Below are 16,984 nucleotides of genomic sequence, written 5' to 3'. Positions count from 1 at the left end.
AACTATAAATGCACTATTTTTGCTACAGGTCTCTCCGTCACCATGGCAACGCTACACCCACAGCAAGGGCAGGAGCTGAGTCCTGGCAGCATGGAAGTGGCCGGGGCGCCAGGCTTGATCCCAAGCCCTCAGAGCGAGGCAGTGGCCCATGAGCTTCAGGAGCTCTCCCTGCAGCCGCCACCCAACGAGCTGCCTCTGCAGGAGAGAAAGAACGGTGAGGGCTTTTACATGCAGACTTTTTTTCATTTCAAATTCTAACTTAAATTTTGCGTTTTTTTGGGATTAAATTGTTTTGAATCAGTCAGTCATCCAAGTTTGAATTTTGCCCTTAAGTATTCAAACCCGTGCTGGTAACATGCCATTAGTTTCAACTGTTTTGGCTTTCAAAATGTCTCCTTTTGCTTTTTTTCTGTAGAACACATTTTGACTGAACACTGCTTTGGGCTGTTGAATACAAAAACACTATTTACATATGAAAATGTCAAAGTTGTGTACAGTACTGTTTAAAATCCGCACTAAACTTCCTTCTGTATAACCACACATCATTTCATAAAAGGAGGGGGCTTGACACACAGTCTGGTTACTTTCTATTTCAGCGCGTCAATCCTACATTACAGGTTTTATATAATGATAATCTGTCTCTAGAAAACCAGACTCACCTGTAATAGTGCTGCACTTTTCATTTTTGTGCACCTATGATCTGATCAGAGGCACTTTAATGCTTTTTCAGCCTTTGCCCACAATTCACAGAAAAAAAGCAAATTCTTCCACACTGTCCTCTTGTGTTTTCACACTTTGTAGAAATGTTTTAAAGACGGTTACCCTCCATTTCCACATACTCCGTGCACGCAGCGGTCCATCAGCACCAGAGCGGTACACACATCACAGGAGAACTACAAGATCATGCGGGAATAAAGAGAAAAACATGCCGACAACATGTTGCTTTCTCTTTCTGGGGTTGATTTGTTGTTCATCTGGTGCCTGTTATGTCCTAATGTTGATGGAAAATACGATTGTTAGTCTGTTTAAGGTGTTTTATTTGGAGCGGATGCTCTGTGCATTTCCTTATCTGACTGCCTGTCTGGGTTGTTCTATTCTGACCAGCTTGATGCATGCCTGCAGCGTACGTCGATGAAAATAGACTATTTTGAAACGGAGTGTAGTGGTGCTGCTGGCAATCTCCGGAAGCGGACCTTGCCGCTCGCTGTGGAATCGCAGTCATTGACTAGAGTGGCAGCGAACAGCGGCGTAGTGTGCGGCGCTGACTGACTGCGGTGCACACGGAGTATGTGGAAATTGGGGGTTAGTGAGGACTGACCCTTTTTCGATGACCTTAATGGTTCTCTGAATGTACAGACTGTAAAACTATGTACTTTTGATCAGCTATTTCCTTGACAGTTTCTTAATGTCTAAATGTGAAGCAAACATTGCTCCATCACTCTACAGACCATGTAGGTTCAACTTCAAGTGAATCTTTTGGCCCAACCCTACACATACTCTACAGAGGTAAACAATTTCCAGCATAAATACCTCTAAGTTAAAGAAGCGTGCAAAGGGAACTTCTTACATAAGTGGAGCTTAGTAAAAAGTGTTAAAACATAAAAAAACAACGCTGGTCTGAGATGTATAAATTAAATCATGTGTGTACTGTGTCTAATTCACATTGGTCAGTGGAGGGTGTACTCACTGCACGATGACTTGAAGATCAAAGTGTTCAGGTGCAGATTTGTGTGTATGTGTGTCCATGTACAAGACTGTGTGCATTGAAGTCTCCAGAAAGAAGGGAGTGAAGTAGATGCTGTGCATAATTGGCTTGCTTCTCTGCGCTGACCTGCTGTTACAGTAGATTAGACTGTGCTGCATGTTTCCTGTGTGGACTTAACACTCTGTGGGCCTTTTTTTCTGTCTGGGGTTAGCTTAAAGCTTAGTGAACTTGGCATCCTTTGCAGAGTTTTGGGCAGGAACCTCCTTCGGTTCAATTTGTGGTTAAACGTTTGAATTTCCTGTATTCATTGTTGTTGTTGTGATTAACACAGCCGAATTACAAACAGAGCTTATAAAGTCAACAGTGTTCAGAGGCAGCTTTTTATAGGATAAAGTGTAAAGTGGTTTTTGTTATTGGAGGCTTCCTAAATCTTATTCAAGCCTTTGAAAATATGAGCATATTATTGGTAAATAAAAAAATAAAAAACTTTTGTGACAAAGAAATTATAACAAATGTAAAATAATATAAAAAATAAATGTATAAATATATTTGCACATTCTAGTTTCATTAATGTGGATTTGGTACTTTTTATCTTTCTAAGATTAGAGTGCAACATAGTGTCCTAAAAACATTGACAAGTGCTGCATTCATGTGCTGCTCGGGTGGTCCAAGTTTCCGAGTTGGGAAGTCGTTCTTCCGACTTCAGTGTGTTCACGTGATTTCAGTTGGAAAGTCGGAATGTTGTAACAATAGCACAAAAGTCATCTTTTGTTTTTGTTTTGATTGAGAGCCCCCTGGTGGTGGAATTTACATGCAAAAAACTGCGGTTCGTTGAATGTCCACTTGAGCTCCAAAATACCAGGAAGTCACCTACACACCCCATCCGAATAATGTCAGCTTTTACAGCAAAAATTAACATGTTTACAGTGTGCTATAAAACTGATTTTGGTCTTATTACGGTAGTTATCATTTTGATCGATTAGGTTAGGTACAACGCTGACCCAGTGTTTCCCCTACCATTATATTATATACCATATATATATTTTTTTTTAAGATTTGTTTTTGGGCTTTTTGTGCCTTTATTGTAGGGATAGGATAGTGGATAGAGTCTGAAATCAGGGAAAGAAGTCATTTAAGGATACCTTTCTGATAGAAAAGGACAGCTGTCATTAAAAGTAACACATGAACACCAAGATTCCTTCAAGTGTTTGTGTCGTCGTGTCGGCTTGTCCCCACCCCCCCAACGCTGTAAACCTAGGGGAAACACTGGCTGACCTGATTGATGGGTAGGCATGAGGAAACGCTTTGTCAAAGGCTAAAAACCCACCTCAGCTCTGACTCTTTGTCTGTCTTTAGGTTGACTGAAAATTAGGTTGAGAATGAAATTCCAACGCCTGCCTTTGATGCGACTCCAAAGCCTCCCTGCAGTAACCAATGGGTGATGTCACTCAGGCTTCGTCCATTAACATTTACAATCGATGGTCTACTTATACCTATAAAATCTGGTGTCAGGTTGTTTCCTGTTGTCTGTTTCCATTGCACCATCACATCTGTAGGAAAAGAACCACAACTAACACCAACACTAAACTGTTTGCAGCTGAGCTATGTGTCATCACATGTGAGAATTAAAGCGTCTTTTTTGATATGAAGGTTCAACATACAATTTCAACTTGGAAGTAGTAGGCTTCCAAATGTTTCTACCACTTAGTCAGACAGACTTTCTGATATGCAGAAATATCCCCTCGTTGGTCCGTGGGATAGTGTAACTGTTACTACCAGACACACACACACACACACACACACACACACACACACTCCTTGCATTATCAGAAGAATAAGCCACATTGGCTATTGTTCCCAGGTGGGCGTTGGTCACCAAACTTTTAGAGCCACTGTTGGTTGACCTGCTGTTAATTTGTCAGGAGAATAAAAGGTGAGGCAAGGTTGGACCAGTAAATGATTTACCATCTTCACAAGAGAATAATGCACAATAACATAATAAAAGTCAACGGTAGAAAAAGTAGGAGAGGCCAAGTACAGTTTATTGAACTGAACTTCAGTGGAAGTAATAAAAACAGTACTCATGGTGCATGACCCATATTTCAAGTAATGTTTACATGATTTCACAAATGTTTAAGAATGACCCTGTGACATGCAAGTCACAGGATAATGTTTACCTCACTGACACCACACAAAGACACACACTCCCTCACACTGCCTCAGGCCACCACTCCCAAATATGTACAACCCTCACTGTTGTTGCCTTTTTTTTTTTTTCTTACATACATGATTCTGCTAGCAAGCAGCAGACATGTTGCTGCAGGCAGTCTTGCAGCTAATCTTCCATGAAGATGCTTTCAGAGCATCACGTCATGTGACTGCAGGAGAACATCTTTTATGCAAACATGGAGCCCAGTGGATTGTGGAATGCCCACATAGTAAAGCTTATCAGAGCTTTATCTCACAGAGCAGGTTATGCAATGTGTTTATGCACAAGGTTCCTTCCTCCGCCATGGACAAGTGATTGGAGATTTATTGTTAAACAGATGCTTCCATGTGTAAAGAGAGAGAGGTGACATGTTGTTCTGGGCGAGGATCAGAGACAGATCTGGAGGACTGCATGTGCAAGTGATCATAAGTATGTGAAGAGGAGTTTGCTTTGGTTTAAGATGTAGATAAAGGCTGAAAAAATAACAAGTGACAGTAAGAGTTATTTACATTTCCCATCTTTCTAGTCACAAACCTGCAAGCGTTTCATTCGAAAGCAAACAAAAAGCAGTCCGACTAGAACAATCAGACTGGGATCAGTCAAATGTTGGAAGTTGAGAGGCTAGTTCGAGTGTGAGTGTGAGCAGCAGCAGTAGAAAAAAGGAGGAGGAAGGGGAAGACGTGAAGTGGGGGGAGTCATGTCTGTAATGGCAGTATTGCATAACTTGGCAGAGAGGGAACAGAAGGAAAGGGAGGGAAAAATGGAAAGCAAAAAAAGCAGGGGGGGTGTGTAACTTACGCCTGAGGGGAAAAGGCTTCTAGCATTTGATTCTTTTCTCAATTGTTTTAACTTCCAAACTTGCTGAAGGAGTGAAGAGAAGTGACAAAGAGTTTATTTAAGAAGTACACAGGAGCGGGAGTAACCCAGAGGTGTTGCCACAGAAACTCTGAAACCTTTTGGGTGGACCTTGTTGTTACCCGAGGAGCAATAAGAGGACAGGCACACAGACCTGCACACGCCCTCTCTGCCGGGGCGTGCACACACTTGTAGGCAGACAGTGGAGAGAAAGGGAATGTGAGGTGCACTGCTACCTGTGGAGTACCAGCTGCCGGTGAGAGGAAAAACCTATTTAATGTGGCTTTTTTTTTTTTTTTGACTGTCGCTGGACTTCTTCTCCACCCGCTACACTGTTGTGTTCTATTTTTCTCACTTTTCATTGTGCTTGGGTCAGGAGAATGAAACCTTAACTTTTGCCGGGAGGGTGAAGCTTCACTACGGCATGCTGCAGAAAGATATGACTATATTGTCAGGTAAATTCTCTCTAAAAGCACACTGCCTTCTGCTTTCATATCTTTTGTGTGTCATGAGAAGATATTGGCAACACGTGAAAGTTACCTGTGGAGCTGGGGGTAAACTCTGCTGCCTGGAGGTGTGAACTGTTGCATGTCTCAAGTTAAGTGTAGCGCTGCTGCAGGCTCAAGCTGCTGCACAACATTCTGCACTGTTGATTCTACGAGAGGCTGAAAACATCAACTTGAAACATTCTTGTTTGTAATCCACTTAACATTCCTTTCAACCAAAAGTGATAGTGTGTATGGTTTCAACGGTTATTGTTCAATTGTTGTATTGGAATCACATAATGTGATGGTCTTGTGTATTTAAACAGCAGCAAGTAAGTCTGTGGAAATAGGAATAAAATGCAAACTTCCATATCTAACCAAAGTGGCAGTAAAGTTTGTAATATGTAAATGAGTTTCTCGGGGTCAGAACAGATGGGAACAGTGGGTACCAGATATGTGGGGCAAATGAGGTCGTGGAGCGGGTTTGAAAGGTGTGGTTGGTGAATTTTGGCTTCCCCGCCCCCTCATTAATGCAGCTGTCAACTGTCCACTGCTGCTCCCAGAGGAATGACTGCAGGCCAGAATCCAGGCAGCTCTGGATCTGGACATTTCTCGGGGTTTAGCTAAGGGAGGAGGAACCGAGAACAAAGCCTGGCTCACTGATGGACCCTGGAGTTAGAGGGGGGAAGTGGGTTAGAGAGGCGTCACAGACTCTGCTCCAGATTTAGGTGGAAGTGACCAGCTCGTGTTTCTGTCAGAACAGATTGTTCCAGATCATGACATAGACTGCAGACATGGAGGGGAATGTAAATGATGAATGTCGTGACATAATCTTTGATGTGTGCCAGTGCTTTTCTCTCAAAGCCTCAGCAATGGTTTCTATTTGTGCCGCTGTGGCTTGAGGGTCTGCAGGTCTTTACTCCAGCCGAACATTACAGCACTCACACGATTTGAGGGGCAAAAAATACAAAAAAACACTTCAGTTTGTAGGCTTACACTGAAACCATTTCAGCTTGTGTGTTGCAGAAAGAAACAACTGATCTGGACTATCAATACCAGACTGAACGAATGTGATTTATATTTACAGTTTTTATTCTCTTCAAAGAAAAGAAAGAGGGAAAATATATTATTTGATTTTAAACTGAGGACTAAGCTAAAATGTGAGGAGATGCTAAACTAAAATTCCAGCAGTGAGTTTTCGGGATTTGGCTAACCTCACCATGCAGACATGTAAACAAAAAAGAGATAAAGATCACGTCCCTCTCCATCCCCACCCTTGCATAATGTCAATAGATGTTGTTTAATTGGAGCTGGGTTTGCTCTACAGGAACCAGAAATGATCAGTTTGCCAACAGAAATTATAAACAGTAATCTTTGACCCGCACAAACAGACACTTAACTGTTGGGCAGTGTTTTTTCGACATGATGGCAGGATGTGTAGCGCGGCCGAGGCTAGCTTAGCCCAGCAGTGATTCAGGGAGCCTGATGGTGCTGTTATGTAACAGATTGGGAGGCTGCCAGCAGCTCTCTGTCAGGCGCAGACTTGGGAGAGAGAAGAACGAGAGAAAAAGAACGTGTTGTGATAAGGGGAAGAGAATAAAGACTTGTAGAATTAAAGGACAGAAATGAAGAATGGATAAATAAAAAGAAGAGGGTTTGTAACGCTGCTTATAAGGAAGGAAGGAAGGAGGGGGGGGAGAGCTGTGTGTCAGACTAATCCAAACACACAGCTGCAGCAAAGACAATCCCGCTGCGTGTCTCCTCGTTTCTCTGCCAGCAACTCTGTCTAGCATTAGATAATCTCCAAACCCCCCACAAATCGAAGCTTTAAAATGTACAGTAAGAAAAGAATAACCGATGTCGCCATTAGAAACAATCGAGGCTCAAAAAAATAGCTTCCATCAGAACTATTCCAGACATCAATCACTTGTTTTTCATGCACTGTTCCTCTGTTTTGAGGACATATATGTTTGTATTTGATGAAACAAATTGAGATTGTGGGATAAAATAAACTGCAGCACAAATCTCAGCTTTCCAGTAAAATTGCACAAAAAGCTTAATCTAAACAGCAGGAGGCCAGATGTTGGAATTTTTGTTTTTACTGAATGTAAACAGCTTTCAGTCTAATAAACAGGCACACAGATTTTTATGCAACCGAGGCAAGTTTTCTGAGAAGGCTTAAATCTTAGAAGTGCCCAGCTCACCACGCACACACCCACTTGGTTTACATGACTCACCAGTACATACACACACACACACACACACACACACACACACTTCACAACCACTGTCACTGTCAGGACCTGGACATGCGCTTACAGGCTTTGGTAGCCTTCCACTTGCACATTGTGTCCTGACAGCACAGTATTTCAACAAGCACTAACACACTCACACATCTTTGAGTTGTGATCCAGTAAATTCCTGTAAGATAATGAGAAGTGAGCAAGCGCTGCCACACTGCCTCGCACACATCTGTAGCCTCAAGCTACACAAAAGCACTTTATCAGGTCTGCTCGTAGCAACAGGAACACAGTGCCTGAACGCCCACAGGTACAAGCCCACTCATGTAGCTCAGTGATCTTTAAAGACACACACACACACACACACACACACACACACACACACACACACACACACACACACACACACACAAGCAGACACACATATACAGTGTCTTTTAGCATACGTTACTTCAGGTCAGGCAGGCCTGGAACAGTCTTTAGCATGCAAGATGGAGCTGCTGAACATGCATCTTATCATATCTTAACATCATATCACACATCATCACACTCTAATCTTTGACTTAATACTCCTACTGTGTGTCGTCTTGCATGTTTTGGACAAATGTCTGAGCTACACTGCCTTCCTCCATCTGTGTGTAGCCGCTACCTTGCTGATCTATGGTGTCCACACAGATGGCGTTCATGTCTTTTTATGTTGCGGTTGTCTTTGATAATGACCATAATTACTCAAATGTTGAATCATACTTCATTACAAATATAATTTATATAAAGTTAAGACAGGTAAGAGAAAAAAATGAGTAAAAAACCTACATGTTTCTCTTTTCATTGTCTGTGACATACTGATGTCTACATACACACATTTGTATCTAGAAATGAAAACTAGCAGAAAGTAAACATGACATCAGAACATTAAAACTGTATTGGTAGGCCTTTGTCATTACAATAAAAATCAAGTTACAGGGTTTTGATACATTATTCACATTTATTCAATTTGAATTATAAAAACGATTTCTGATTTGTTTTTCTTCTTAACGGTTGAAAATAACTGACTGCGGACATTTTGCCGGCTCTGACTGACATTAGACTCTCCGCTAGCAACACATTGTTATTTTTTTATCGTCACAGTAATTTACAGTCATGTTGATATTTTAGGGAGTTAGATTTTCTTATTGTGATTGCTGATATATGATTATTTCTTTGGGGTAGTACTGGAACAACAATACTGGTATTGGTACTTGAACAGCCTGTTTCTTTGTGATGGCGTTATAGTAATTATTTCTTAAATCTTCCTTTGGCACTGTGATGTGTGACACGAGTCAGAGACCTGAAGACGGCTTACAACACTGCTGTGTTTTTATTGGACTAGAGCTTGAAAACAAAACAGACTCACAAACGAAACTTTGCATCCATCCATTAATTAGTAATGGGTTGTGTTTGAATATGAATAGGGAATCGATACAAAAGAAAAAATAACATGATATTGCAATAATTCAAGTTTAGGGATATTTTCTCACACCACTGCGTTTAAAATGATTGCAGAGGAAGAGTTGTGGCCCGCAAGAGTTTTTTGGGAAAACAAAACTGAAAGTATGTAGCATTTTGTGCAGAGCATATGCCATAGTATTAAAAATGTGTTGTTTAGTGTTAATGTGATCACAGTATTAGTTGTATTGTATTGCTGCTATGTCATGCTAAAGCTTGAGAATGTCCTGGAACAAGTTACTTAATCAAGGGTCATTTTGTCCCATAAATACTTAAAGACTCTGCTTGTTAAAGTACAAACCCTTAACTTTTGAAATGTATGAATGCCTATTGATGCATGCAGACGCGCACACACACACACACACACACACACACACACACACACACACAGAAGTTCCTGTTCTCACGGGTAATAATCTGCTGCTGCAGCAACCCTAAAACACAGAATCACACAAACAGAAGACATGCTGTCTAGTTTTACTTGCCCTGGTGTTTCTGAATAATAGAACAGCGATTAGCCTGTGACTCACCTGCTAACACCAAGGGTGTCGCACTTAACATCAGATGATGTCTAGCAGAGGTGACACAGACAGGACTCGTGTGTGTGGATGTTGTGAGTGACTCAGATGCCAGACGACATTTTTCAAGATGTTCTTTATTTGGCTGCTTGGGAAATTTGTTTAGTGATGACATGATGAACCAATAATCAGGGTCACAAAGGCTTAGCTTGATGATTAACTAAGTTTGAGAAATGAGCGGTCTTTCCCTCACACAACGTTGTGTTTTTAAACTTTGTTGAAAAGAGTAGATAGCATCAATATTGTCACCAAACTCCATAGACTCCTGGGACGAGGTCTGATCTCCCGTCTCATTACTTCGTCCCTCTCTTACTCTAAAAACATGGCCACCAGTGTATACATGTGTGTTTGTATGTGTGAAAATACAAGAATAGAAGAGCACAGCTGCATGTGCTTGAAATGCTCACAGTCATTAGGGACTCGTCATAGTCACTCGATACCTCTTCATTCTCATGTTCACATAGTCTCTTGAATGGGTCTGTGTTGTGTGTTTGTTTTTAGCTTCAGTTAGACGATAGCTTGACAAAAAAAAGCCTACAGGCAGGTGTAGCTCTTAAATGTGGCTTCTGTGGGACTCTAAGATAGAATGTGACGTTATATCAAAGGTTACTGGAAGTCGAAACATGGAACAAATGTGAGAACAGTATATTGGAGATGTCCCACTTGATCATCACAATGAAAAACTTCATTTTTAACGCACCATTTATACAAAGTATGCAGCTCAAAGTGCATTAAAAAGGAAAATGTATGTACAATTAAAAAAGACTGAAAAACCAAAGATGAAGTGCCATACTAATTATATTATTGAATGTCAATGGCCATGGTTGGATGGTTAAGCTACAAAAGAATAAAGTAGAAAATAGATGCACAACATGAAGTGTAGTGTAAGTTAGAACACACTTGATTAACAAGAAGAGGAGATTTAAATGAAATGCAAGATAAGAGCATTATTACCCGTCCATTGATAACTCTGATTATAAAGTTATTATAGAGTTGTGGTGGGGGGCCCGCAACAGTGACACCGTAACTCTCCAGGTAGCTTTTTAACTCCAAACAGTGTCCGGGGACACATTTTTCCTGCGAATAAAGTTTGTGTATTCAGTTCAGAAAATATAGCATAGAGTTGTTTCACTTCTCCAACTTTCAAATTTAACTACCAAATTTACATAGTGCACCTTTAACATAGAAATGTCAATGCTGAATGTGGTTACACTTGGGTCCAGTCGAGTGATTTTATGCAAGTTTAACCAGACATGTTTAGCATGCAAAACCCTTGCGCTGTTAACACCCAGGAAGTAGAGTGAGTGGGGGGGGGGGGGGGAGAGCACAGCCCAAGCAGCGTAGACACAGTACTATTGTGGGCATACATTAATAAATACATCAATAATTAGTTCAACAGACTCTTGTGCGAACTAGCAAGGGTGAGGATGTTTAATCATGTAGTTGGCTTATCAGGCACATCCCTGTAGTTCAAAATCACATTCAAAAGACTCCATCAGAAAAGTCATACTAGTTCAAGGCTTGAGTGAAGCGAGGCATTTCTAGCCTCTTTTAAAAATGTAAAAGATTGAAAGATTTTTCCAGTGGAATCCAGTATAAACTAAGAAATAAACCATGCGTCCCCATTAAAAGGTTGGTTTCTATTCAAACTTTGCCATTTCAGTGGCTGAAGTAAATGACCAGCCAGGCTTTTATGAGAAGTTAAATACAGTAACAGAAAGGTGAGAGGAGTGAGCAGCAGGAAGAGGACGCCAATAAACCCCCAAAGAGCAAAGCCAGATCATACACACACACACACACACACACACACACACACACACACACACACACACACACACACACACACACACACACACACACACACACACACACACACACACAGGATCAGCCAGATTCTCTCTTATAGATCTAAGCTGACAAACCTGCTCTGTCTTGACACCCATCTGCTGCACACATGCTGTCACCCTGGCTTCCACTTTGCAGACTTTATTTCTCTTCTCTCTCTCTCTGTTGTGTTAATTAGCTTCCCCGGCTGCCTTTATTCGGAGCCTGTCTGCCCTGGAGTCTGTTGTTGTACAACTGGATTAGAAAAACAGTTGTAAGAAAAGAGAGAGAACTGTGTTTCCTCTCTTTGTAGGGTAGGAGGTTAGGGGGTTCGCTACAGGAGAAATCATTCTCAGATGTTGGAGTTATGTAACAGTCTGTTACAAAGCTGTAATCCTTGGTCAGGGAACACCCCTCTCTTATTCTGCTGCTCTGTATTTTCCCTCTCTCTCAGCCTCTTTTCTTCTGAAAATCTCATTTACTGAACACAACCACCTCCTCCTCCTCCTCCTCCTCCTCCTCCTCCATCCCTCCTTCAGTCCTCTCTTTTACAGTGAGGGTTATGTTACCAGATGCTAACAGCTGCCAGCTGGCCTGAGCCTCTCGTTTTCCTTCAAGGATGCTTCCTTCTCCTTCAACAGAACACAATTAGACCACAGTGGGGCTACTTTTTATTGACGAGAAGGAAGAGGGTGACGGCTGCTGCTGCTGCAGAACACTCAATGGTGACTTAAGAGAGAAACTTTGTGAAAAGCACTTTGTTTCTTTACTCTGTTGCCCTTTTCTCTTTACCCTCAGCTACATTTAACAGGCGTCATATGGCTCTCATTTCCTATGGGTTTCTGTGTCTGGGTGTGCGCCTGTGCCAAAACCAAGTTTTTATTTGTGTCTTAGCCTGGTAATGGCTAGTTTCCCCTGTAAAGTTGCTTTTAATTACCTTAATTTGAATAAGAGTGAAAGAAACGCTTATCTGCTTGGACTAACACTTTACTGATATATTCATAATAACAGACCAGCTGTGTTTTTAGAAGAATAAGATATTTTGTTACCGCTTTAATTATAACTTCTATATTGTGAGATTACATTATATTTAGTGAAACAGTTGGTTAGATCTAAAATACAGACGTACCTAGCTTAAAATCGGACCAATAAAGCAACAAACACAGTCAATCATACATATAACTACTGGTAACCTGTACAACTAAGGTAGTATTAGTGCTACATTTAGTTTTACCTCAGCATTACTTTGCTTATTACTATTTCAGTTATAATAGCTGAAATAAAAATAAGAACCAAGTTAAATCTGTACAATCAAAATTTACAGATGTAAACCCTCATAGTGACTTTTCAGAGGGTGCTAGAGTACTCCCTCAGATTCTTTTTTTTTTTTCACTCAGTCACCATTCACTTTATATTTCATTATTTATTGAATCAAGCAAAACAGAACTTCCTGTGAAGCATCCATGTGTTGTAGCAGCTCCATCTTTGTTTACCCTGAAAAGAGAATTAAACATGACTCCTGCTGGGAACGAAACCTAAGTGCAGCATTAGGTCAGCCAAGGATTAGACATTGAATATCCCAGAAGTACAACTGCTTCATCTACAAACATGCAGAGTTGGCCACCCAGCTTCTGGTGGTTACCCCTTCCAGTATAATCACAGAGTGAGTACAGTACAGTAAGTGGTAAAGTGCATGCTTGCCACTTTATGCATTAGGGTTTACTAAAGTCCTCAAGCTCTGTCTCTGAAGTTCATAAATGTCAGTGGATGAAATCTTGAGCCTAATGTGAGTGTTGAGTCATAGCTCAATGCAAACAGTGCTGGTAAATTCCACTGCACCACGGGTGGGGGGGGGGGGGGGGGGGGACCAGGAAGTGAAATTCAAAATACCTTCTGTTTTCTCTGCTGGAATGTTAATGGCTGCTCTGACCTGAGATACACTGGTGGGATTTTCGACTGGTTAGTTATTATTATTAATAATAATAATAATAATAATAATGATAATAATAACAATAATAATTAGTTAGTTTGATTGTTCTTTTGGTGCTTTATCCATCAGTATTGTTGTTTGTGACTAAAAGGTCACTAGTTAACCCAACGACATCAAGGTAAATAAAAAAAAATAAGTTAGGAGTATTGCTGGTTAAATCGTTGATTCATATGATTAAGTGCAGAAAAAAAATATGAAAATGTTGTAGGAACATCAGAATCAGTCATACATGCTAAGTATGAACATGTACAAGAATTACTTGATATTTCTGGTGTAAAACAGTTAAAAAAAGAAAAGAAAAAGTAAAATATGAAGGAAGTGAGCAGGAGTGTTCTTACCGCGAAGACATTTGAATAAATGCCATTAACAATATCAATATAAAGAATATTTTCCATAATATTTTATGTGTGAAATTGCTGTTCATTTGACATCTTTGTTATTTTAAAGAATATCTCAAACTGCTTTATGCATCAGTGTGACTGTGATCATATAAATTGTCTTAAATTAAATGTGTTCCAATTTAGAGAAGTGAACGCCTGGCTCAAGTCCAATCACACTTACAATGATTCAACACGAGCATCTGAAGCCAACTTTGATACTTGACTGTATTTAATAAGTGGAGCAGAAAAACAGCATTTTTTCTGGCTTCATTAGTAGTTAATATTTCTGCAGCTCAAGCACAACATTTGATGGCATGGAGGGCCAACATATCAACATATACATATCGTTTGTTCATTTGTTCCCAGTAGTTGTAGCGAGGTGCACATCTCTTATTGATGTATCAGAAACCTCCTGTGTGGTTCATCTGAAACACTCTTGCCTGGTCTTGCACGTCGCTGATGACAGGGGGAGGGTTTAAAGAAACGTCTAATTGTTGTGGGAGGGTTATTGGAATGTGGGGCGGGCGGGGGGATGATTGTTTTGTCGTATCTGAAGGATGTGCGGTGTTGCCAAGAGGGTCATGATGTTCCTTGACCTGTGAAGAAGGATATAAAATAATAGGGCTGTAGAAACTTTACTCCCTTGAGTTCAGCTATTGTTAAAAAAAACAATTTAATGGAGGTGTTTTTATTATTGCAGCTGTTTAAGTTTTTGGCAGTTGTTTGGGATCTTACAGCAGTTCATGGACAAAACATGATGAATCTTCTGCACTGTGCTAGGTTTAACTTAGTTTCAGGTGCCTTTTTTTCTATATCTCTCTAATTTAATAAGTATCTCTATAGTTACTGCTGCCGTTTTTAGCTGCTATTTTAAAGGAAAACAACATACTGTTTTCGCTGGTTATGACCCTGATGGTCCAGGTCAAAATGACCGACTGGAAGCTGTGGGAAGTTTCCTTCCATATACACATCCACATGAAGTCCTCAAATCACTATTTTAGGAAGGATTAAAAGAGAAATATTTTATCCTGTCTCCCTCCGTTCAGAAGCACTGTTTTCTTTTTGTTGAATTCCCTGAAATGTCTTCGAGTGACGAATAAAGAAAGACCCAGATAACGATGACCAAGGCCAAATAGTTTCACTGGAATGTTCTGAAAGTCAGAACTCTTAAGGGCTAATTTCTCTTGCTAAAGGTTAACATCCCTGCTGTATGCTATGCTTTTTGAAGAGTGCTGTAGTGTCAAACATCATGGGAAAGTGTTTCAAAGGTTGGTGAGTATTAGTCACTGTTGGATCCAAATATATCTCTCCAAGTTTGTATGGACTGGCCTTTAAATTAAGATGAGACATCTATATTATAGATTAAATAACTCCTAATAATTTTGTGATCCTCTGGCTTTTCTCCCAGTGCTGCCACCTAGAACCTAACAAGGTTCCCATTTCTGGTTTTGAACCGGGTTTTAACTCTAATAGCTACGTCGTATCACTCCACTAAGCCCCTCCCACCAAATGACAAACCTAACGTACACAACGCCAACCGTTGTCCCTGCAAACTGTGAGTTCCAGCTAGTTATGCCCGACCCAGAGGCGAGAAACACTTGACAGCTGATCAATAGACATCTGAACAAAGTTAAAAAGTAGCAGCTGGTGTGTACAGCCATGGCGCTCTCAAGTGAGTGACTTGATCACACGATTCGTTAGATGCTCGAAGCTTATCCTGATTGGTTGTTTGATTCAGACCGGATGAGATTTTGGAAATTAAATATGCTGTAGATTTCCTTCCTGATATTAGCATTTAGCACCACTGGACCTACATACAGACTTACACAGCTTCTAGCATGGCTGAAGCCATAGCTAATCATTTATTTAAAGTTATGGAAAAGACACCATGGTACCTATGTCCTAAAACGTTAAAACTCCCCCGCATTACCCGATTGGTCGGTGTAAATTGACATTTTCTCATGGTGATTACATAGCCATGGGAACCGATGCCCCCTGTGGTTTTGTAATGTAGAACACAGGTAGAATCAGAAAACGGAGTAGTTTGGTTGCAAAATCTAAAGTGAAATGTCAGAGGATTGAAGATTTTCAGCCATGAAGATGAAAAGAAACAGAAATGTTTGGCATGCCCTGTGTCAGTTTATGATATGTGCTTGTGTTTCTGACATTGGCTTAGCTCACACAGCGACTTCCTAATCCCATTGTGTGTGTTGTCATCTGTGTTTCCTGCCCAGACTGTGAATCACAACAACAGGTGGACTTTAATCACACACTGAACAACAGACAGTCATCATACGTAGCATTTGTTTAAGGTGGTGTCTGTGTTTTCAGGTGTGCTCTGCTGATGTGTGTCTCTGTATGATCAAGGTTTTATGCACTGGTCAGCCATGATGTCATACTGCTATTCATACAGGCCTTTGTTTATTAAAAGATGGATTCTTCTCTGTGCTGTACATAACGTGAAAAGAAAGGTATGAAAGCGACGTATCTCCATTTGTGTGACGCTTCATAAAACATTGATTCAAACTCAAGAAACGTGGCTACAAAGTTATTGTGTATTCACAGGCGGGGTGTGTTGCTCGCAGTAACCTTACCCTGCGAGTGCACAGGTGATACCACGCTGAATATAGCCCCCTTATGGCCAGCTGGCCCTGCTATTTAAAACAGAGCGGAGCATTTGGGGGCGGGGGGTGCAGCCGGAGTTGACGTTTACCATCAGCATTCTGTGGGAGCCCGAGACAGTTTGGTGGAGTTTTTCAGACTAGATAGGGATTAATCAGCTTTAATTTTACATTCATTATATATTTATTTTAAATCAAGGACGTTTCAAGGATTCAAGGTAGTTATTTGTCATTCTAGATTGATTTTTGTTTTTTGCTCCTATAGCATACAACAATTATAAAACTATATGTATCAAAATGATTACTACTCCAACAAATGAAACTGTTCCCCTGATAAAATAAATCATTCCCATCTCAATGCAGAGGTAAAATCCCTTCATAAATAGTCAATACATATATTGATAGAAACATGTTTACTTGAGATCCTATCTGGATGAAATGCCTTTCTTCAAGGGCAGATTGTTAAAAAAAACAACTCTGAACTGGAAAGCAGCAGTGATTGGGTATCAATCAATCGCTCTAAAAGTCACACTGTGTGCATGTGTGATTCATCCAGGTATCAAATTCACTCAAGTATCTCTGACAAAGGTCGATTATGTTGGATGAGGTCAT

At 40.6% G+C, this 16,984-nt stretch overlaps 1 protein-coding gene across 7 annotated transcripts in view; it reads left to right on the top strand.

Annotated features, from left to right (window-relative positions):
- The window catches only part of mrtfab (myocardin related transcription factor Ab), a 52,503-nt gene that overhangs the window by 9,111 nt on the left and 26,408 nt on the right, over positions 1 to 16,984 (top strand). For 5 of the 7 annotated variants that reach the window (XM_065950090.1, XM_065950093.1, XM_065950092.1 and 2 more), the window contains exon 3: positions 29 to 214. In XM_065950090.1, coding sequence (XP_065806162.1) covers positions 29 to 214 — 186 coding nt within the window. Of the gene's footprint in view, positions 1 to 28; positions 215 to 4,728; positions 5,026 to 5,073; positions 5,225 to 16,984 lie in introns of those variants that run through there. The other 2 variants (XM_020644794.3, XM_020644793.3) reach the window with 2 other exon arrangements.

Source organism: Labrus bergylta, chromosome 21 (assembly GCF_963930695.1).
Source record: "Labrus bergylta chromosome 21, fLabBer1.1, whole genome shotgun sequence".
NCBI lineage: Eukaryota > Metazoa > Chordata > Actinopteri > Labriformes > Labridae > Labrus > Labrus bergylta.
This window is presented reverse-complemented; position numbering and strand designations above follow the sequence as displayed.